Source organism: Epinephelus moara, chromosome 1, assembly GCF_006386435.1.
Source record: "Epinephelus moara isolate mb chromosome 1, YSFRI_EMoa_1.0, whole genome shotgun sequence".
NCBI classification, from domain to species: Eukaryota; Metazoa; Chordata; class Actinopteri; order Perciformes; family Serranidae; genus Epinephelus; species Epinephelus moara.
The window spans coordinates 44,914,850-44,939,237 of record NC_065506.1 but is presented as its reverse complement, the minus strand read 5'-3'; the positions used below and the strand labels follow the sequence as shown (position 1 = coordinate 44,939,237).

The 24,388-nt window shown below is 43.0% G+C and overlaps 1 protein-coding gene across 1 annotated transcript in view; it reads left to right on the top strand.

The window, feature by feature from the left end:
- The window catches only part of LOC126395229 (protein kinase C-binding protein NELL1-like), a 457,381-nt gene that overhangs the window by 298,225 nt on the left and 134,768 nt on the right, over positions 1 to 24,388 (top strand). Inside the window, exon 13 of the mRNA XM_050052536.1 lies at positions 23,980 to 24,105. Within this exon, the coding sequence (XP_049908493.1) occupies positions 23,980 to 24,105 (126 nt within the window). The remainder of the gene's footprint in view (positions 1 to 23,979; positions 24,106 to 24,388) is intronic.

Sequence of the window (24,388 nt, the reverse complement as noted above, 5' to 3'; positions counted from 1 at the left end):
CAGCGCCAGCCTCAGGTAACCTGCCTGAGGCTGGCGCAGGGCAAAGTATCATGGGAGTAAAGTAAAAACATAGATGTCTTTTTGAAATCAAAGTAACACAGGATGAGTGATCGATATACAGATGATTATTTTGTGAGTGAAGAATTCCTTTAAAGCTTAAAAGGCCACAACGCAACAAGCTGTAAACACAGTAGCATGTAACGGAGCAACATTAGCATTCAGGTGGAGTTGTGCTTTTGGCCACGAGGTGAACACAAGTCAAATGATCACCCACTTTATAGTTCGGTCCACACCAACCCCTGAGAAAAATACCTGGCTCTTTGTGAGGTAAATGCTCCACCTTTTTCACTAGCTAGCTGCTAATGTTGTGTGTCTGTTGTTTGGTGCTGGGCAGAGTTTGCCTGCTGTTGCTGTAAACAGGTTGATGAGATGTGGTGAGACAATACAACAGAGCTGAAAGACACTAAAATAATGAAGCCTGCTGTGTCGTATTACAAATTTCAGTGGGTTCATCACCATGAGTGACCACTTCACAGCACATTCATTGATTGCCTGTAGCTGCTTATCCTGGTACTGGGAGAGTTAGTTCCTCAAGCGAGGGAGTTAAAGTATCTCGGGGTCTTGTTCACGAGTGAGGGTAGAAGGGAGGGTGAGATAGATCGGCTGTTTGGTGCAGCTTCTGCAGTGATGCGGGCACTGGTGAAGAGGAAGCTGAACCGGAAGAAGAGGTTTTCGATTTACTGGTCCATCCACGTCCCAACCCTCACCTATGGTCATGAGCTCTGGGTAGTGACAGAAAGAATGAGTTTGTGTATATAAGTGGCCAAAATGAGTTTCCTCCGTGGGGTGTCTGGGCTCAGCCTCAGAGATAGGGTAAGGAGCCGCTGTTCCTTTGTGTCGAAAGGGGTCAGTTGAGGTGGTTTGGGCGTCTGATCAGGATCCTCCAGAGCGCGTCCTGTTGGAGGTGTTTCAGGCAAGTCCCACTGGTAGCAGGCCCCGGGGCAGACCCAGAACATGCTGAAGGGATCACATCTGGCCTGGGAAGGCCTTGGCGTCCCCCATGAGGAGCTGGAAAGCATTGCTGGGGAGAGGGACATCTGAGGGTGCTTTGCTTGGCCCACTGCCCCCGTGACCTGCGGAAGAGCAGATGAAAATTGATGGATCAATGGCAAACTGCGCTCTAAGATAAACTGAGTTCAACTTTTGGAACGCAGCAGCGCACACTGCACGTCATGTGACGAGGACCAAGCAATCACAGCTGACAGACATCTTTCCCATCATCCATAAATATCAGTCTGTGATAAATATGGAGAATAAGTTGATCATGTTAGTGCGAGGCTGCCAGAGCTTCATATCTGTCCCACTGTCAACATTTTTGGCCTAATATACACTAACAAAACAACACCTGGAGGAAGATCAGCTCTGCACTCAGGATTTCAGGTAAATAGGCTATGATATGGTGCTTGTTATGGTTGCTTAGCAACCCCAGCCGCAACCTGCTGCTGCGCTCTTGAAGCTGGCACAGAAAAGACACGAGAGTAGCGCCCAGCGCCTGACCTCGCATTTCCAGGTAGTTAAAGACGCAGCATGTGTGTTTTGAAGTCTGTGTAAACCACTGTCACTGTTTTGTAGTTTGATGCATTAATTTGTGTTTGAACTACAGATTCTTCCACTTTTGTTGTAGTTCAAACATCACTTTGACCTGCCATTGTACAACACTGTACAAAACTACAGATTTTAGATTGAAATGAGTGAAATTAAATGATTTGAGTTATTTTACACCAATGAAAATCGGCTAAATTGCCATCTCCACTAGCAGCACAGCACTAACAGCTCCCAAACTAATCGTCCATGAAGTGAACTTTTCTTTTCATCTCAAAAAAGCTGAATCTGTCTTTTCCGTCTCACTTGTGCCTCCCACATAAACTCAAACTGAATTATGAATAACATCAACTACTCTCATAACTAATCTCCTGACACCCACCACCACCCCCAAATTAAAACTTAACTCAAAATAAAAAATGATATCAAAATAAAACTTAATGTGATATCCACATTTGCATCTGCACTCACACTCGAGCATTTTGTCAGCATGGGCTGCAGGTAGCAGCTGCCTCTGGATGGGAATAACAATGAAGCTAATTAAGCGCTCCCTCACTGCGTTGTCAAATATTTATACCCCTATATCGGCTCTCCTGTCAAATGATTACTGCCTGTCATCGATGAAGTCACAACAAACGCCATGTTATTACTTTGATGTCTCCCAGGTTTTTTCTCTATCCTCCACGCTCAGTCTCTTTCACTCTCTGTCCGTGTGTCTTTCTTTCTGCGTCTTTTTCCATCTCAGTTTTTGTTTTCTGTTCCCGTCTTTATTTTCCTTCATTTACGTCCTATATTTGTGGTCTTTATCTCTGTTTTCGCTGCTGTCCCTTGAACATGCCGCTCCGTCTCTCTTTGTCTTCCTCTGTCACTTTCCATGATGATCGGTGAGTCAGAAGGATGAAAGACATTAATTTACCATAGTAACAGAAATCACTGCGGAAACTGTCGGGAGAATGACGGCTCCATACCTCCTCGCCTAGCTTTCCATGGCTCTCTCTCGCCCTATCAGCTGCAAGGTGAATGGCGACTGATGGGATGTCAATTAAGTCATTCAGGTTGTTAGCCGCGAGGCATCGTCGTTACCTAGCAACTGGTTACTAATGGTTTGAATATGGCCAATAATCTGAAACAAGTTCTCATCTGGACTTGCATAATGGTATGTAGATGACCTTCCTGACAAATTTGCGTGTGTGTTATATGTACTTGTGTGTGTGTGTGTGTGTGTGTGTGTGTGTGTGTGTGTGTGTGTGTGTGCGTGTGTTGCAGCAACCTGACACAATGAGAGCTAAATTCAACCATCTGCTGCTGGTGCCCTGCCCACAGTCCTGGGCACAGGGTCAATCAAGGGTGTGTGTGTGTGTGTTTGTGAGGGAGAGAGACTGGTACAGCTCATAGAATAGTAATGTACGCTGGCTCTGCCTGCGGGGAGAAAGAACAAAGCAGCAGATATGGTGGAAACACAGTGTGACCGATGTAAACAAAACACACAAAATACTGAAAACCCCCCCCAAAAAAACAGTGAAATGTGTTGTCTGTTTTAGCGGAGAGTTTTTCCTGAGGTGTTGTTTATTTCGTCAGCGACACTTCGGAAAGCAACTTGTAAACCTGCTTTTTGTCATTTTAAACTCCTGACATAAAAGTAAGTGACTGAGAAAGGTTTTGTTTTAATACCAGTAAGCTTTTTTAATGCTCTGATTGTTTCAGGCTGTTTAATTAGAGGAGATAAGTTAGAACATTTTGTTTGTGTGATTTAATCCTTGGTCTTAAAGGAGAAATGTGTAAAACTTAAAGGGCTATAGTGGCATCTAGTGGTGAGGACTGCAGATTGCAACCAGCTGAAACTTCTTCCAGGTAGAATTCCTTCAATGTTCATTGTTCAAGAGGTTTTTACCAGGAGCCAAATTATACATAGAGGTATCTTCCTCTCCAAAACAAATGGAGCAGGTGATTAAAACCGGTAAAAACACTGAATGAAGCAATTTCACGTTACAAATCAGTGTTTTTCCGATGCTGTTTGGCTCATCAGAGACGGACCGTTAGCCCAGCACCTGCTCATGTGTTCTCAACTTTTCTCTCTGATAACTTAGATCCAGATGTTCAGGAGGTTTTTAACTGGGGGCCGAATTATCCACAGAGGTCTCTTCCTCTCCAAAACAAACTGACGAAGTGATTTAAACCAGTGGAAACACTGAGTGAAGCAGGTTCATGTTAAAAACTCAGTGTTTTTCTGACACTGCTCGTTGAGGAGGGGTTGCTGTCGACAGTGGCTAAAGCAAAAACACAAATGACTCTATCGAGCCCCAGTGTTTGGTTTGTCTGCTCTGGGCTGCTGTAGAAACATGGTGGTACAACACGGCAGACTCCACGGACGAGGACGTACTCCCTATGTCAATATAAACATCTCGTTCTAAGTTAACAAACACACATTTCATCTTTAGCCCAGTTCAGACCAGAGATTCGCATTTGATGAGTTGAGCTAGACAAGACGGTGTATCATCTCTAGTCAACAACTCTCTGTGCTTCTGTTCTGATTTGCAGCTTTTCAGGTTTATTTTGTGGCTGAATATAATTCACAGCTTCTTAAAATATGAACAAGAATAGTTATAGTGAGATACTTGCTACTGCTGCATTTGTAGTCGTGAGGAAACGGTGAAAAACACACCGTGAGGACGTAATCACAGGGCTCGGCGGGGATGATTGTCTGTAGAAACAAGTGATGTGCTTTACATTCTGAAACCAGGTGCAGGTGACGCCATCAGCCGGCTTGAGTCGAGCTCAGATCCGATTCACACCGCTGCAACTCTTCCCTGCAACGTTCTAAAACAGTTTCATCTCATCATGAATGACCATCTGTGTATCAGTTACTCACCCTGTGTTAAATTGAATTCATGAAAAACACTTCATGAGCACCCTCAGGCAGCCGGGGTAATCATACTGTAAGATGTCTATTTCAGAATAGTAATGTTGTCTAATGAAGCTATATGCAGGCTCGGGCACAGTGTCAAAGCACTGAGGTTTAACAGTGTGCTAAAATGTGTGGATTTCTATATTTAACTATTTAACTAGAGTCATCCAACAGTGTCGTGTAATTTCTGCTCACTCACTGGTTTCATACAACGATGCAAAGTGTGTCATTTTGTAGCTCCATTTTTAACTGGCCGCCATTGGCTCCGGGGCATGCACATTTAAACATGAGCACAATCATTTTCAAGCTGAGGCTGTTGCAGAGGGGCGAGTGAGCCCATTATTGCTGTATTAGTGCCTGGATCAAATCTGCTTTATGGTCAGTTGCATTACTTTGGCTCTTGTTTAAACAACTTCAAATGTGCCAGTCTGAGTAGGGGTGTATATGTGGTGTGTGTATGTGTGTGTGTGTAGCCTGGCTGCACGTATCTCAGTGGGACCCACTCTATCTTGATTTTTGCAGTGAATATTGCCTTGGTTTGTACTTTACTTTGTCAGTTGGTAGTTTATTCATTCTGATTGGTGATGAGATGATTATTTTGAGCGATAAACTAATTGACATCATATTTTGCGCTAATGTGATGTTGGTGATTTTACCTTTATATTCATATGTTCAGGTATTTCCCTGGGGATATAAGCCTCTTGTAGGTGTACGAATAATAACTGTGATCTCTCAGAAGCAAAAAAAGTAGTATTATATTATCCTTTATTAGTTAATATTGGTTTCTGTAGAGGTGGTTGATCAGTCATATGGATCGGTTTGGAAAGCACTAACAAACAACCCATTTTGTCATTTACATTGGAGGACTTGTTAGTGTATCCTAGGGTTAAAGGGAAAGATCGAGAGAGAGTTCTGAAAATAAAATTTTGAATATGGATCAGGTTCAAGTCTAAAATGTTTCTGAGCTTCTCGGGCCTTAATGAACACAGCCGGATCAGGGGCTGTATTCACAAAGCTTCCTGGTACAAAGTGTTGCTTCTAGTGACAAAATTCTAAGAAAATTCTTAGAAGACTTGGTCCTTGCTGAAGATGAAAGTTATTCACAGAGCATCTCAGACCTTAGAAAAGCTCCCTAAGTGAAAAACTGTTAGGAGTAAGGAGGAGGACTTCTAAGAGACTTAAAGGAATACTCCGACGATTTGGGCGTTATGCCCTTTCTCTATCATTTTCATATTGAGACAACATGATCAATATCTTTTTTGTGTCTGTACGTCCAGTGGCTGGTTCTCAGCGGTTAGCATTGCGGCGTAGCTTAGCGAATACAGTTGAAGTCTATAGGGGGTCAGTAGCCTACTCGTAAAAGTGAACAAATAAACGTTACAGAAACCCTGAAGCTGGCATTTCTGCACGTGCATTTAAAATAAACATGTTTAAACATTAATTTGAAAAACGACAGTCCTTTTTAGCTGTTTTAGAAGAAGTTTGATACATGGAACTATAGTTTGTTTATGCCCTGCGCGGAGGGATACACCGGTGAGCAACAGCTGCAGCTGGCTCTGGGACAGGTACGCTAGGTCACTCGGTAAAAGCAAACAAAGACACGACACGGACGATCCTAAAGCGATATTACTCACTCGACTGAAAGCTGTCCATCAGCTCCTGCAGGCCTGGGGCGTTTTTTCCAGTTTATCTTATGAACATGAGTGTTTCAATCACGCCAGGATTAGTGATTGCTGCAAAGTTTTCACTCCTTGTGATGCACTCTCTGTGGCGGTTTTCCTCCTGATGATGATGATGATATATCTCTAGCCCCCCCAACGATGGTAGCACCGAATCCCATTCTGTGCAGCAAAATGATTCCACCTCCGTAGGCATAGGTTGGCAAGCCTCGCAGCTACACCACCAATCCTTCCCTGACCTCCGTCTACCCTCGGCCCCTTGCTGTTCCGCTGCCTCGGAGGATTCAGCCTCTCTTCTTGCCCGCTCAGCATCCAACACCTGGAGTTCCTCATCTGTATACTCCGGCTCAAACAGGTATGGCTCTGGATCTGTGTCCACTACAAGAAACTTTTCAAAATCGCATTCAAAGTCGTCCATTGCAGCTGCTATAGTCCGGAGATATTGCTAGGCTAAATAAACAACTGAGTTTTGTTTACAGGCTACGTCTGTGCCTGTGCCTGCTCACCGGTGTATCCCTCTGTAGATCACAGTGCAGGACGTAAACACACTATAGTTCCGTGTATCAAACTTCTTCTAAAACGACTAAAAAGGACTTGTTTTTTGAATTAATGTTTAAACATGTTTATTTTAAATGCACGTGCAGAAATACCAGCTTCAGGGTTTCTGTAACGTTTATTTGTCCACTTTTACTGTAGGCTACTGACCCCCTATAGACTTCAATTGTATTCGCTAAGCTAAGCCGCAATGCTAACCGCTGAGACCCAGCCACTGGACGTACAGACACAAAAAAGATATCGATCATGTTGTCTCAATATGAAAATGATAGAGAAAGGGCATAACTCCCAAATCGTCTGAGTATTCCTTTAAGTCTCCTTAAGCAGCGGAGAAAATGGCAGAAGGACAAAGAAGGAGGAGAAATATTCTCCAAACGCTGGATGACAGTGAGTAAATTAAATGCTACAGACTAGATCATGCAGGGCTAATATGTGCGGTGGATCTCATTAGGGATACTCACACATTTCCCAATTAACGCTACAACACCAGAAATAAAATGATCACAACACGAAGGTATTTGGAAAACTGTAAAAACACAACAGTGCAGCAGTGATGACTTGGGTCTGTCTCAACCTTCCATCAACCTGACATCACTTTCACATCCAGCAGTTCATTTCATTTTCACTGGGTGTCCTCACCTTGCAGGCTCACTAAAAGGTGTGTCTGTGACAACCAATCACATCTGTTAAAAGAATACATCACACCTAGCAACGGGGTCAACCACACCTCCTCACTTAGGTAAAAGTTTCAGTACCGTCTTTGCTCAAAGTTGCTCTGAGAACTTTCCTTAATAAAAAATGTTCAGGCTAAATTAGGAGCTCTCCGAGAGTGTTCTCAGAATGTTTGTGAATACGGCCCCAGGTCTGGGTTGAAGTTTCAGGCCTGAGCAGGACTCATGAAGCCTGCCTCTTCTGTAGTCAAAGAGCAGAGGGACATTGATTTCTTGGAGCTAATCAGACTTGTTGTGTTTTTCTGAATACAAGTATTGGTCCAAAAGACTGCAACGGCACTCATGTCCTGAAAACAAAAAGTCTTGATGAATCATGAGTGCTCATCGCAGCCCTACTGCTGGCAGCTTTTCTGACTGTTTTCCTCTGCCAGCATCTGTGTGTACTTCTCAGCTTCTTACCCCATCTTTATACACAAAAGCATCTGCACCACTTCCTGATTATCAGCCTGTCACAGGAACAACTTAGAGTGTGTGTACGTGAGGATCTGAACATGTGCATCTCAGCCTGTGGTTGTGATTAGTTTGTATATTTGTCGGAGCCTGTGTGTATGTGTGTTAACATGTTTTCTAACAAGCTCCAGGAAAACAGCTTGTAGGTGCCGAATTAAGCACAACTTCTACATATCAACTTCAACCCCACAGGTTTAACTCTCCAAAAGACTAATGATACATATATTAAACACAAAAATACTCATTCAGTGTTAATGCACATTTTATTCATCTGCTGCTATAGTTACAGTTTCCCTTTACTGTGCCTAATGTGTAGTGAAAAACATACAAATCTCTCCCTCTTCAGCCTCCTACAGACTCTGGGATTTTTTCTTAGCCTCATGGATCTAATGAACTTGGGTATGACATGAAGTTTGATGCATGCAGACGATGACAGCACTTACTGAATCACAGGCTATGACGTACAATAGCTTAAAGGATGCAGCACCAACAGTGAAACACAACATATTAAATAACCTAAGGTTTTGTGGGCACTATATACTGCCATGTGTGTGTGTGTGTGTGTGTGTGTGTGTGTGTGTGTGTGTGTGTGTGTGTGTGTGTGTGTGGTGTCACTATTTCCTTCCACGCTTCGTCCTTCTTTACATGATCATGGTAAGAGCTAAAGGGCACGTCATACAGGCAAGGCCTCAGCTGCCACAACATAACAAGGTTTGCTTTGCTATAATCTCTTGTAGCACGTTTTGCTTTTTTGCCTTGCTGCTATCTGTCTGTCTGTTTGGGTTTAGCGCCGCTTTGTCATTTCATGCTGCATTTCTATTGGTTGGTTAGCAGACGTAGGTTGTAACAACAGTCACACAATGAGATGGTCATCCCAAATTTCTCACACCGTCGAAATTTTATCCCAGGCTGTCTTTGATCGCAAGACTGTGACGACAGCCGTCCTTAAACCTCTTTCACTGTGCAATGTAGGACCGCTGTTTCAGAGCCATGACCAAAGATTTCGCCATGTTTCTTTCACGATGGTCATCTTTTGTCAGGGACAGCCCAAAATTGCACAGCGTATACCGAGCTGTAGAACAGCCATTGCAAAGCTGATTTGAAGCTGTTGCTGTGGGTTACATGTTAGTGCAAGATCAACAGGTGTTTTTGGGTGATCTCTTCATTTTCCCCCAAAGTTGACTCACACATACTCCCCATATACCCCTTTTTAAGCCCCTACAACCACAGCAGCAGTCTGCAGCAAATGTCCAGGTGTGCACAGGTGTAAAATGCGCAGAGCTGGAAGCACTCTGAAACATTCTGTCATCCATATTCCTCACATTCCTCCTATCGCCACTGTTTACTGCTAAGCTGCACCAGTATCTGCTGTGTTGGTCATAGCAGAGGTTGTGTGTTTTCAGAGACAAGATGGGAGCCATCGACTAAAGTCTGGATCACATTTTGAGGAACAGCTGCACAGATAGGAGCAGATAGACTTTGCCTTCACCTTGTCATCATGTGCTCTTGAATCAAAACTGTCACAGTTGGTATGAAACACACACAAGGTGAAGTGACTACTTGTTTATTGATCTCTTGTATCAAAGTCTACTTGAGCTTTATCATTTCCCAGAAAAACAGCCAGTGCTTTGGAGAGGGACCATGAGTGAGTTTTGGTTCGCTGTGCCAGTGAGTGTCAAATCTGAAAAGATATTTAGAACCTAAGATCTCAGATGAGTCATACTGTACAAAAGATTAGCCTACATGACAACACTATTTAGTGCAGACAGAAACCCTAACAATGTCAAACATTACAATAAGACCACCCTGTATTATTGATTGATGATTAGAAAAAGCAGTAAGTCACATAACATAGATGAGATGCTTCATACATTGAGGGTTTACAGGACAGTTTTTGACAGGTCTGTTGTAGTGCTAATATTAGAGCTGACTGCCACAATATTACACCACCTTCAAAGTAGCTGTTTTATAAAGGTATGTACACTTTGGCATTTTGATCTACTGCATGACGCATCGTCTGACCATGAGCTGAAAGACAACATATTTATCTCTTATCTCCGAAGCCTGGAAAGGACCGTGCATTTGGTCGTGTGTGTGCGTGCGTGTATGACTGTGTGAGTGCGTGTATCTGAATGTCTGCAGTTAATCTCACACACTACTGGACCAATCAGCCTAATATTTTGTGTGCACACTGAGAACTGTGTGCTCAAGGAGCCGTCGTGGTTGTGGTGATTCATGATTGTTGAAAAACCTGTTTTACTGACTGTTTTATATCGTGATTGACTGCTGACTAACCAGCCAGTAGGGGCCACAAGTCCTCAACAAAATCACGTAGCAAAAGCACAGCACAAAAGTCATTTCCAGAAATTGTCTCAACTAAAAACATGAAGCCTTACAAACTATGGCAGGCCACATTTTGGCCTTTGTTGTGGCTTAAAAACTGACATCCATAGAAAAGTTTGGTATAATTTTGAACCAGAGCGTCTTGACTGTAAGGGTGTTTTCACATATAGTCCTTTTAAAACAAACCGAACTCAGTCCTCTTAAACTGGACCAAAAAGTGGACCAACAGAAAAGGGACTCAATTCTTTTTGTGTTCACATTGTCAGTTCATTTGAAAGAGGACTCGGTTCTCTTCCCGGTCAACTTCAGTTCTGATGGGGCCTCAGTCCTCTTTCTGTTCACACTATAGTCTATATATTATATTGATGTAGTTTTGTTTTCACTTTGATGTGCCACTGTAGTGCGGTTATGAACTTAAAATTGAAAGAAAACCTTTGCATTTCTGTGCGTTCTGGACAGGAGTGCAGTTGTTTCATCGTCCGACCAAAGTACTCCTCGTCCAATGGTTGTGCTGTCGTTACCTGTGGCCATGGTTCCTTTGTGTTTATTATGTGTCCCACTGAAATAGTGTGTGATCTGTCTAAGGCAAGCCTGGAGGGCTACAGTATAATAGCAAAAGGCAACGCAGACCCGGAACATTTTCTGTTCACAAGGCACAGGTTAAGTGAACCACGCTGCGGACTTGAAGCGAAGGTGGTCTGAGTTCGGCTCTCCTCAGAGGGGTGTCAGTTCTCTTGGAGTGTTCACATATGTACAAAAAATGCTGTCACAGCTCTGAGTCCGTTTAGAGGGCTGAAAAGGACCAAGTGTGAAAACACCCTAAGAGAGCCAGGAGGGACAATTCCACCAAGCCCATTGTCTAGAGGGGACACTATCAGCTCCTGTGGCTGCTTCGCTGCTAGAACGTGGCCAACAGGCGGATTTCTGCACTCTACTGAGTGCACTTTTCTTGCCTATACTTAAAGTTAAATTTATTTTTATAGCCTGATATCACAAAATTGCCTCAAAAGGCTTTACAATCTGAACAGCATATGACACCCTCTGTCCTTTGACCCTCAATACGGATAAGGAAAAACAAACAACAAACAGCGTCCTGCGTTGTGGAACGTTTATTCAACGGGCAAAAAATGGAAGAAAGAGACAAAAAATATCCATAGACTCTGTAGACTTTTACTCTTACTGTCCCTAAGCATGCAATGTGCCACACAGGGAAAAATATAGTTTTGTTTTTACATGACTAATTTAGTGATGGAAGATGGTACGCCACACTGCGTTGAAAAACTCTGTGCTGTATGCTGCTTTGTAACACTGTCTAGATGAGGTGTGTTTAATTGCTGTGCAGACATATTTCATTATAAAACACCAGAGACTGCTGCAGTGGATTGTGTCTGCCGTCTGTGATATACATCTCTCTGCGTCGACAAAGCAAAGTTTGTTTGCGTTTCGGATTTCGTTTGCAACAATAAGACCTCAGCTGTGCAGCAATCCGTTAAACTGTGAGAAAAGGCGCATGCTGTACCGCCTTGTTCTGCCTGATATATGGATTTATTTCAGTTAGTGGGCACCCAGGAGTACTTTTCTAAGCTTTGCAGTAAATATACCTGTGTGAACACCCAGCACACACACACCCAGCACCTGTCATCGAGGTAAACTGTTCCGCTCTGTCTGACAGAAGGACTCTGTCACAGTTTCAGTCTTCAGAGTGTCTGTCTGAAAGTCTGTCAGTGTGCAGCTCAGTGACTGGCAGCTCCTCGTTGGAGCTGCAGAGTGACAGGTAGATTAAACCACCGTGCTCACACTGCTTCCTTCTCCTGATAGAGAACCACACCATCATTCAGTTCCCCTACCCACGAGCTGTTCTCTGCCAGACAATGCAAACAGCATGTTCCTGAGCAGCCTCTAATCTGCTCAACCACAGCACTTCCTGCTCTGTATGCGTCTTCTAGAAGGACAAGGATAGTGATAAGAGCGGCTGCTCTCTAAAGGCTCTCTAATTAAATGCATCAGTAGTTCTTTTTCTCCTTTGGCTCCAAGAGGGGACACGCAGCATCCTGCGCTGCATGTTGATTGTTGTTTTTTTGTGTTTGATTTGTTTACAGCACGGAAAGATAAGAGAGTTTAGTCATTGAGTTCAGCCGTTTGAGGCCTCTGTGTGCCCTTATAGTGGAGACAGAGCTCCCGTCATGAAAATCATTTGTGACTCAGGCCATATTAAAGGATAATACTACACTTCTTATCATGTTTGTTCCAGTAGTGCAAGCTCCCACTGACGCAGGAATAATGGAGCATATTGGGAGATATCCAGGCTCACTTTCCTCCCTCACAAGTCCAAGTTGTTGAAAGCAACGCTGTGTATAAGGCTCAATTATCATGGTATGTAATTGCTGGATGAGATTAATTTCCTTCTTCAGAGGAGGCCATTTCCCATCAAAGTCCACAGCCCATCACAGGGATGAGAACTTTTTCTTTTATCCTTATTTCACTATGCTGAGTGAGAGTTCTCGTATCAGAATGGCATTACACTACACTCTGGTGCCTGTCAATCACCTGACACACACAGGAAGAAATAAGTGTCCCCAGAAATAAAGAAAAATATCCACGAAAGCACAGCAGTGAAGTGACCAACTGAAATCCTAAACTTGAGCTTGAGGATCAGCGTGTAAACATGCAAGCTGAGTTTGAGCAAATCAAAGAGGTGTTGATGCATTGTAATAACATCAAAACCTTGATAGGATTTCAGGTTTTGCTGTATTTGAAGTGGAGAAACAGAATTCCTGCAGGGACAGAGATATTGGGGTGAATGTGAGATGAGCTGACAGCACAGCAAAATTCAGTGAAGCAAAGTGTGTTTGTTTGGATCCTTATGAAGATGGAAGCTGGTGAGAGCCAGCACTCTTATGGCCTCATCAAGGAAACATCAGTCTGTCTTTAGCCAGGACAGCAGCTGATATAAAACTAGTTAACTCTATGTGCAGATATTTTTGTCTGATATACAAATTTCAGGTCTAAGCATTCACTATAAACTTCACTTGTAAAACATATGTTTATTGATTTTAAACATTTAACAAGTTGCACAAACATATAAGCCAGTAATCTGCATTTTACTTCACTGCATTTGCCATTTATACCTTCATTACAACGAGCCCCCTGTAAATGTAGGGATTGAGTGAAGGAGGCAGAGCGTGTGAGGAGCACCTCGACTGCAGATGTCAGGTGTCCAGCTGCCTGGAAGAAAAAGGAACACAACTTGTCTTTTGAACATGATGCAATGTTGATGGCGCAAAACCCAGAACAAGAGGCTGCTTCCAGAGACGACCCCTGGCCACACTTTTTATACCAGAATCTAAAAAAAGAAAACAACTGCCTCCTGGGAAAAAAGAAATCCCTGCTGAAAAAAAACAATCCTCTTCTAAGCTACCTAAGGTTGGATATTTTTTCATGTGTGATATTAATCTTTGATGTTATGATAAAGAAGAGAGAAAGAGAGAGGTACAGAGGAAGGGGCGGAGAGAGAGTGGGAGACTGTTAGTGTCTAAATGGTACAGGCTTTCCTTAATTGATTGATTTGCCTTCCTGTCTACTAGATTAAAAAAAAAAAAAAAATCAACGTGTAGTTTTTTTATTATTTTGCATCCTGCATGGAAAGCTACTTCAACTTTGAGTAATTTACTTTTTTACTTGTACTTATGTAGGTTTCTTAAATGGTAATATTCAGTTTTACTTGAGTATAGATTTGTAGTCGCTTGCACCACTGCAAATGCCAGGTGGGATGACCTTTTGGGCCATAAGGTCACCACCAGCAATACTGGAAAAACAAACTGTACAAAAAAAAAGGAAAGAAGGAAAGACCTGTCCATCTGATTAGGGGATACATGGTCCCACATTGTTAGTCTACCTATACCAGGGATAGGCAACCAGTGGCTCCCTGTGGCTTTGACAAGAAATGATATATCATATATAATAACGTATCTAATATATATCTATATATATATTTTTTTAATATATATATATTTTTTTTTATTCCATGGCCGGGCACCTTCTCCTATAAATTTTGCTGAACCTCAGCAGCAGTGGCTGGTCTTTCATTTTCCTAGCTAGACTAGCTTTGGATTCCAGCTCTTAAGAACAAAAAAGTCTCAGAGGAAAATAGAGAATTTAATAGTGTTTTTTATTGCTGTCACTGCTAATGCTGCAAAGTTACAGTACCGAATTATTATAAATGAGCCACTGCAGAGTAGTAAAACATATGGATGAACTCATTTAGACCTCTGTAGGCTAATTAAGACTCAATAGGCTGTGTTACTTACATTATATGGCAAAAATATGTTTTGCGGCTCCAAACAGATTTTTAATTTTTATTTATTTTGCAACAATGGCTCTTTTGATTGTAAAGGTTTCCCCCTTTACCTGTACTGCAGGGCAGGGGCAGTAGTACCGGCCGTCGTCACCTCCCCCCACCCCTTCAGGTGGATCGGTCCACCGTGTAATGTCAGAGGTCAAGCCGGAAGTACAGTAATAGAAAGAGCGGAGGTGCAATTAATATGCGTATTAAATGGATAAAGGAGCTAGAAAACGAAAAGGTGGACATAAAGAAAAGAGAAAAAGAAACTCGAGGCGAGTGTTTGTAACATTAGCAGCAGTGTAAGTTAAACACTGGTGGCGCCAAATGAAGAGGAGCAGTAACGTAACAGGCGGATACTAGCGGAGTAACTTTAACGTTACAGGCCAGGGGCAAGAGGAGGAGGAGGAGGTCGCTGTCTGCTGAGGAAGACGACGGGACAACCTCTCAACAGGTGATACCATTAGTGCTAGGCTAGCTTGTGTAGCGACGATACACGGAGCTAGCCAGTTAGCATCAGTGCTGCCATTAGCAGCGCTGTAACGTTAGCCTTCAGTCAGGTGGCTTTGCTTTAATTAGGGAACAGGTGCGCTGTAAATCCTGTTGAGGTACAGGTGACTGTATTAGGCAACATGCTGTGCTGGCGTTAATTGAGTGAGCCTGCGTCCTGCCTACTGATTGGTCAACAAGACATTTAGATTGTGCTTAAGTTAGCATAACAGCAAATATTACTCCGCCGTTTCCATGGCAACGTTGTAGGCTAACTGCCACAAACTGCTACAAAATGGATGGTTTCGTTGTTAATTTTGATCTATAGGGCGGAGTTAGTTTAATTAATGTTTGGAGGAGGATGAGGCTGCTGCTGCTGTTGCTTTGGAACATACTGGACACACATGCTTTATATGTGTTCATGTATATGGGCTAAAATCTGTAGAAAACTCTTCACAATCCTGAAAATATCATATAGCCTAATATGTAACTAAATGTAAGCACACAGAAAGTCAATGTGTATTAAACTAATATATCTGGAACATTTTTGTTCTTTATTTTGAATGACCTGGAAAGCTGATTAGCAAAAAGCCACCTAAAGTTTAAGTTTAAGTTTTTTTAAAATGGGTAATTAGGATATCTTATAAAAAATAATGTCCATGGTAGCTTGTTTCTTGCAACTGTTATATTAACATTTATAGAATAATTAAATTAAATTTATTAAATCAATTTCAGAAGTTGAACTCAACCACTGCATTTGCAGAAATTCTCCAATTTACTTATAAAGGCTCAGTGATTCTTCGGATTAAAAGAGTTAGTCTTATTTGTTACTTAACTAACTTTCTTTAATTCATATAATTTATGGTGCTGTTTGCTGCTCAGTCACCCTGTCGATGCAGGTGCGTACCTCCCTGGAGTGCAGACAGTCAGAGTGTGACTGCAGTGGAAATGTTGTTTTTGAAAGGCTGGATGCCTTTACTGACCGCGTCACTGTTGTGCTACAAATGACGTTCAAGCACACCCTTCCTTCATTCATCCATCCATTTTTATCCTCCTATCCGGGGCCAGGTCGTGGGGGGGAGTAGGCCAAGCAAAGCACCCCAGACATCCCTCTCCCCAGCAACGCTTTCCAGCTTTTCCAGACCCCAAGGCGTTCCCAGGCCAGACGAGATACGTAATCCCTCCAGTGAGTTCTGGCTCTGCCCCGGAGCCTCCTACCAGTGGGACATGCCCGGTACACCTCCAGCGGGAGGCGCCCAGGAGGCATCCTAGTCAGATGCCCGAACCACCTCAACTGACCCCTTACGATGCAAAGGAGCAACGGCTCCACTCCGAGCTCCTCACCCTATCTCTAAGGTTGAGCCCAGCCACCCCACAGAGGAAACTCATTTCCGCCGCTTGTATCCGCGATCTCATTCTTTCGGTTACTACCCAGAGCTCATGACCATAGGTGAGGGTTGGGACGTAGATAGACCAGTAAATCGAAAGCTTCGCCTTCCGGCTCAGCTCACCCTCTTGTGTAATTTTGCTTAGTTGAGATTCAGGTGAATGTATGATTTCATAAAGTCTGTGTACCTGCCCTATTTTAGCCACCTAAAAAAGTCAATATCAATTTAAGTGTATGTTATATTCATAATATTTCCAGCACTTTACCTTGCCATCATTCGGCCCTTTCTGACAGGGAACTGAAGCTGTTATTTCCATCTATGCTTTTTTCAAAGCCACCAGGCTCCCTCGACAAAAACAGTAATTTTACCTCTTTGAATATGGGAGTTCCTGGTCTGCCTCTGGCTCTTTCAGTTTGTTTGTGTTATTTTGTGACTTTGGTGAACATAAAGTAACGTTTTACAACACCAAAGTCAACTATCTAACCGATGGAGGTTGTGGTCGACCAGCGACTCCTGTGTTCTGCAAGTAGAATTATTGTTTTTGTCAAAGGAGTCTGGTGGCTTTGAGGAGAGCACAGAAGAAAGCTACAGTTCCCAGATTGAAAGGGCAGTCTGACGGCAAGGTAAAGTGGTGTAACATTCAAAATGCAGCGTACACTTAAACTGATAATAATTGTTTTAGGTGGCTATATAAATATGATCTGCTGGTGCCCCATCCACAGCAGTACATTGCTTAGTTTCTGTGGCAGTGCACCTGCCTACTTGGGGCTAACTGGGGGTGTGCTGACTGTCATCAACTGTACTGACTATGACACAAAGTAAAAAGACAACTAAGGAGTTATTCAGGATATATTCTATAAGCTCCTGTGCTGAGCTAACACATCTCAAATCATTCTCTGCACTGACTCTTTCCAACTTCCAGTAAGACGTAAAGCTGAACCTCCCATACTGTCGGAGCGTTATTAGGATTGCTGTAATGTAATCACTGATTTTGGTGAACACTATTTGTTACTGAAAAAAGTAATCACAATATTGTAACCCGCTAACTTCCCAACATAGCTGGACAATATTGTTTGCAGTCAGAACGTCTCCATCATTAAGTTAACTCACACTGTTGCTGTGCTGTTTAATGTTGCAATTTCATACATTTCAATATCATTGACTTGCATGTAGACATAATAACTTGTGTAAAAATGGCTATTATTGGGAAATACGTTTTTCACTCCCACTGTTTTGGTTGTTTATTGTGTTTCACTGAAGTCAAATAAAAAAAGCTGATTAGCTGTTTACACCAAATGCATTAGAGAAAATAATTGAAATATCCCATCTCTCTTCAACTCAGCCCGTGTGTGTGTGTGTGTGTGTCGATGTGTGTGTCGATGTGTGTGTGTGTGTGTGTGTGTGTGTGTGTATGTGTGTGCCCACACAAAGCAATGCTCTGTGCAAGCCTCAATTATCATGGTGTGTAATTGCTGGGTGAGATTAACTTCTGTGCACATGAAAATAGAGAGAGCGAGGGAGAGGTCAAAGAAGAGGGGAATGCTGATATCTGTGTTTGTGTGTGTGAAGGAGACATCTGCTGAGGGAGTGATGAGATTCCTATCAGGAGGGGTGATGACATTTGGATGGAAGCAGCTCAGTCCTTTTCAAAAAAATAAACACTGTAGCAGGAGCCACTTCTCTCTTAAGTGATGCATATGAATTATTGAATGGTGCTGTGTTGTGGCTGTGCCGGACAGTCAGGGAGGAGCATAGAGAGTTAGTGCTGAGGCGTCTATGTTACTGAATTTGTTTTATTTAGAATTGCTCTGTGTCTGAGTGTTGATGGAGAACTTGTGAGTGAGTGAGTGAGTGGGGTGAAGCTGTGCAGAGAGTGTTGGAGAGAGGGATGCACACTGGTACGCGTTATGTAACGCAACTTGACCCTATATCTTGGTTGAAATTATATCAATATATTGTACATAGTCGTTCTAAAAGTTTTGTCTTGTCGCAAATATTTGGTCTGAGAGCGTCGGTAATAAGTGTGAATGAACTATGGTGAACTTCCCTCCATCTTACCAGCAGCCAGATCTACATGCTCATCTCTCAGCTTAAACCCCGCTGGATAATGTCAAACACATCATCCAGTGGATTTCGCTGGCTCTAGGGTGGTTGTTCAAACCACAGATTTTACTTTTGCATTCTTGTATTTCTGCCACCACTGACACAAAGAGTATAGAAGCAGATTGAGAGAGAGACCCAGCCATCTCTGTCTCTTTCTCTGAAACGTACACAAAACTCAGATTGAACAGTAAAACCAGGCAGCTGATCATGTATAAACCAACATCCCGTCATTGTGTGGCCTGTTTCTCTCTTAAAATGTTTTCAAAAACATATTTTAGTGCACTGTTTGGCTGCAGTACAAATATCTGTGAACAGGAAGTGGGTGCCATAACTACTTCCTGTATTGTAAAAGTGGTGGCTAGGCCTGTCACGATAACAAATTTTGCGGGGTGATTAATTGCGTCAGAAATTACTGTGATAAGTGATAATATTGTGTAATATTGTGCTTTTAAGACCATTTTTTATTATTGTTCGACTATTTTTTAAACGTATATAATGATAATAAAGGCATAACGATGCAAGTACACTCTTTTAAAGAGAAATAAACATTTATTTAACAAGAATATTTAGGAATGCAAAAAAAGAAATTTTAAATATCCAAAATAACATGTAAAAATACCAAAATAAATAAATAAAGACCTTATAAATACAAAAAAATAGACTCTCAGTCCCTGTTAACGAAAAGTGCACTGCAATAGGAAAAGAATAAAAGGAAATGGACCTTCAGTCTCTTATCAAAATGTGCACTTGAAAAACCCCCAACCAAAAACAATATATAAATGGACTTTGTTTCTATTAAGAAAAAAATACACTCAAAAACTTATTTTCTCCGCCTCTTCTCCCCCTCACGAAGATCGCACTGTGTGTGTGTGTGTGTGTGTGTGTGTGTGTGTGTGTGTGTGTGTAGCCCATAGCCCCCCTCCCCCACAGAAACAAAGACACTCGATGACAAGAGCTTTCCCTCCGTTCATTACGCTATTAAACCAACTCACCTGGCTGCCAGACAATGCACGGCAGTGAATGCTCTTGTCGTCCGGTCTCTTTGGTGGAGAGAGACAAGGAAAACAAACACGCATGAATATGGCAATTAATCACGGCTGGAAAAGTTACCGTGTCCCTTTTAATTTACCATGCAATTAACCGACTTATCGCATATCGCGCCTAGTGGTGGCTGAAAAAACTGAGATCAAATGTTGAATCTTTTTTTTTTTTTTTAAAGATATTTTTTGGGGCATTTTTAACTTTATTTGATAGGACAGACAAGTGTGAAAGGGGGAGAGAGAGAGAGGGAGTGACATGCAGCAAAGGGCCACAGGCTGGAGTCGAACCCGGGCCACTGCAGCAACAGCGTTGTACGTGGGGCGCCTGCTCTACCACTAAGCCACCGACGCCCCAGATCAAATAATAAATCTAAGCAGTGCTGTTAGAATATGAACCAATTATTGCTGCATTACCTATCTCTCACCTAAAGTGTTTTCAGAGACATATTTAAACTTACTGTGTAACTGTAATTCGACTTTGTTCGTTACCAGCTGGCTGCCATATTGTTTCTTGTAGAACAACTACAGCAGGAGGGATTATTAGTCTGATGTGGCACATTGCACTGTGGTAGTTGTCGGGTTTCTGCTGCCACTCATTTTCTCTGTTTTCCCTGGACGAGTTGTATCACCTTTAAAAGCATCTGCGTCTTTCTACTGCATGGACAGCCCAGTTTGCAAAGACCATCTTTCTAGAAGTGAAGTACTTCTTTAACTTTTAATATTTGGAATTAGGAGTTTCTGTAGAAAAGTTTCCTATTTCCTTCTTGGCTAAGCAGTGATCCGTGTTTAATGATGAACATCTGAGATTTGAGTCGCCACCAAAATCAAAGCAATTGTTCCAGTGCCAAACGTTATAAAATCTTCCAACCAAATTCCACAGAAGTCTCTTCATGAATTTTTGAAAAACACCCCACTGAGTGAGAGACAAACGGAAAATGGCAAAGAATAATTGATTGACACTTTTGAGTCGCTGAGCGGAAAATCTTTAGGAAACGAGTGTGGCAGTGCACACACACTAACGCATCATGTCCTCGCATTAACCGAGCGCCGAAGTTTTATGTTTTAGAAATGAGGAGAGAATCTGGTGAGCTCTTTTGAATTCTACAGAGGTATTTATCCCTGGATTTGTTTCCTCGTCTCTCTCATTGGGAGTCAGCGGCTTCTTACAGTGGGCTTCAAACAGACTGCTGCTCAGAGAGACTGATCAGCTGCAGTGGCTGAGGGCCTGGACCACATTTGTGAACACACACACACACACACACACACACACAATCGGGGTTGATTAGAGTAAACAAAATAAAGGAGTTTCAGTCAGGAGGACACAATATGTTTGTTGGATGGAAAGTTGTTTCCATTAACCTCTGTACAGTAAGGGGTAATGCAGATACTAGTGTCCACATGCACAAACACACACACACACACACACACACACACACACACACACACACACACACACACACACACACACATACGATAATATGGAGATTCTTCTCGCTTGACGCCTCACAGCATTCAAACAGTCAACATCCAGACACAATCTCTCCCTCCTAAACACACAGATACACTCAAAGGGGATGAGCCGAAGCAACTGCACACACGCACTTACACATGCACACAGAGAGTCCTATCCTGCCTTATTTTTAGCTGTTCCCCTCCCCAGCCCTGACCTACATCACAGCATGAATAAAGCCGCAGAGATATGAAGAAACTGAGCTCAGAGGGAGGAGGTGGGAGGAGGAGGTCTGGGGTGGAGGGAAGGGGAAGAAGGAAGGAGGGAGGAAGGGAAAAGGGGGGAGAGACAGAGAGAGACACACTGGCAAATCCAGAAAAATGAATTCCCCTCGTGTAAAATGACAGATCCAGTTCTGTCAGCAGACCTCACCTGCTACAGCACTCCCAGAGGAGGCTGCAGAGGGCGAACACACACACACACATACACACACACACACACACACACACACACACACACATGCAGACATTCAGACACACAAAGGCACACAGTGACAAACACAGTGGATGCAGGACCTTGGAACGACAAGGATCAGAAAGCCTCAACACAAGTCAGGCTTGGCAGTAGATGCTTTTCCTGCTTTAAATGAGAGCTGACAAAGGCAACAACTTTGCATTATTGAGGCCGCGTGTCTGCGACATCACAGGCTAGCTGTCATCAGGCTCAAGCCACGTTCTGATGCGTTCCGCCAATCATGGGTAATCAAATGAGCGGCATTCAGGGCGGAGTAGTGCTCCAGGACACTGTGAAAATTGGATTCAGGTACTGTTTTGCAGCCTCAAAGCACTCGACTAAGTTCCATGGTTTTGATGTAGCAGATCAATGCTTTTTTACGCCAGTGAGGCTTTGTACGCCTGAGTACACGATCCGTCTCTCTTTCATTGTGGAATTCAGCACTCCTACTGTACACTCTCCAAGGATGAAATTTGCCGAGAAAAAACCTCTGGGTGTTGCATGTAAGTCAATTACATACTTCATACAAATTCATTCTGTTGTAAGGGGGAAAGTGTGAGCTGAAAACCTCAAAGCTGGAATGTATTTATCCAAGGAGAGGATATGGAAATACTCTCCTCACTCTCTCCTTCCCTTAAGTGTACCGTACAGAGTCCCTTAAGTGCTGGAAAGGCCTGTTAGCCTCAGGAAACTGGTTCTCTGCTGCTCACATCCACATAAATACTCCGTACTGTACACACACACGCGCGGACACACACAAATTTAGACCCTTCTGCATAACACCTCCCCTGTGTGTTTCCGATCCCATTTCATCAGCAGTCATCCAGCTCAGCTAATGCCTCCCTGAGCGCTGTGTTTCAATGCTCATACAATGTCTTTCAAGCTACATTAGGAAGAGTGAGGCTTTAATGTATCATATTAGCTGAACATTATGAATGTCAGGAAGGATGCTGCTCTCCCTCCTGTCCTTTGTCCTCTTCAGTTTATATGTCCTTATCTCGTCAGCGTTGTCATTTTCTTTCCTCTCTCATCTCCTTTCTTTTTCCGCTCTCTTTTTTTTCTGCCCCATTCTCCCTAACATCTCTCTTTTGTTTCCTTTCCTTCTTGATCTTATATTTCCTCTCAAGCTCTTACTTCTCTTCTCTTTTATACCTGTATTTCCCTTTTTCTCACTTTTCTTTCTTGTTGTCTTTTGCCTGGTACTTTTTTCTGTTGCTCTAACAAAGCAACACACTGACTTACACCGATCAGCCGCAACATTAAAACCACTGAGAAGTGAAGTGAATAACATCGATCATCTTGTTACAATGCAATCTTCCGCCGGGAAACCTTTGGTACTGGAATTCATGTGGATGGCAATTGACACGCATCACCCAAACACCATTTCAGACCAAGTGCCCCCTGTCATAGCAACCCTAACCCCCCGGAAGAACAACGTGTCGTTGCACTTTGCAAAAACTGCTCAGGAATGGACCAAGGAGTGCTGAAGGTGTTGATATGGCCTCCGAAATCCCCAGATCTTAATCTGATTAAGCATCCATGGCACATGCCGGTACCACACCTCGCAACCTACAGGACTCAATGAATCCGCCTCCAACTTCCTGGTGCCAGACACCACAGAAGGTCCTGTTTCCTTACTTTGACAGGTCAGAGGCCCAACTGTGGTTCAGACTCGGCTCTGATCTGTTGACGCAGGACACAAGACCTCTGGGGTGCTGGCATGTCCCACAGATGCCCTCTCGGATTGGTATCTGGGGGATTTAGAGGCCAGGTTGACACCTTGAGCTCTTCGTCACATTCCTTGGGCCATTCCTGAGCAGTGTTTGCTGTGTGGCATGGCACATTGTCCTGCTGGGGGGCACTGCCATCAGAGGGTGCCGTTGCCATGAGGGGGTGTTTTGGTCTGCAGCAATTTTTGGTGCATGTCAGGTGGCATCCACATAAATGCCAGGACCCAAGGTTTCCCAGCAAAGCATCGCATTGTAACAAGATGATCAATGTTATTCACTTCACTCCTCAGTGGTTTTAATGTTGTGGTTGATTGGTGTATTTGTGGGTGAAAAATGAAGTATACTTGGAAAAAGTTTGTCTGTGTGATTGATAAGTAGAAGCAATTTTGGGGATTTGTGGATGGGCAACTTGTCCAACCATGAAGAGAACTACAGTCTTGCCCAGGGCAAGACTCTAATTAATAACTGTAAGCAACAAGATGACACCCAGAGACCGGCCTTTTGTAATGGGAGATTAAAGCATCTGTGTTGCAGCAGTTCAGTGAGCTTCATCCACCTGCTTCATCGGTCACCCAGAGGAATTGCTCTGTGTGTCCTGAGTGTGTCTTTGGAGCACTGTCAGAGAGTTATTAATCCGCTGTATCCGCTCTGTTTGTCCTCAGATATTGATGAGTGTGCCACCCAGATGCATTACTGCCAGTCCAACACGGTGTGTGTCAACCTGCCCGGCAGCCATCGCTGTGACTGTCTGCCAGGCTTCATCAGAGTGGACGAATACTCCTGCACTGGTACGTCTGCTGCATGCAAACACACTACTGACACATCAGATCTTAGTACATAATGACACACATACACACATCAGTCATTAGAATAATCATCATAACATTAGTGGTAGTCGTTATTTTCAAGTTCTTTCAAATTTTTAATCAAGGGGAGGTTATCTACGTGGGGTTGTTTGACAAAAACATTATAACGTTACACATTGGAAAATCTCTTTAAATTGACCTGAACTGTTAATGTTCAGAAAAACTATGTGAACAACATTGGCTGCTTTAAATTGTCCCACTTACT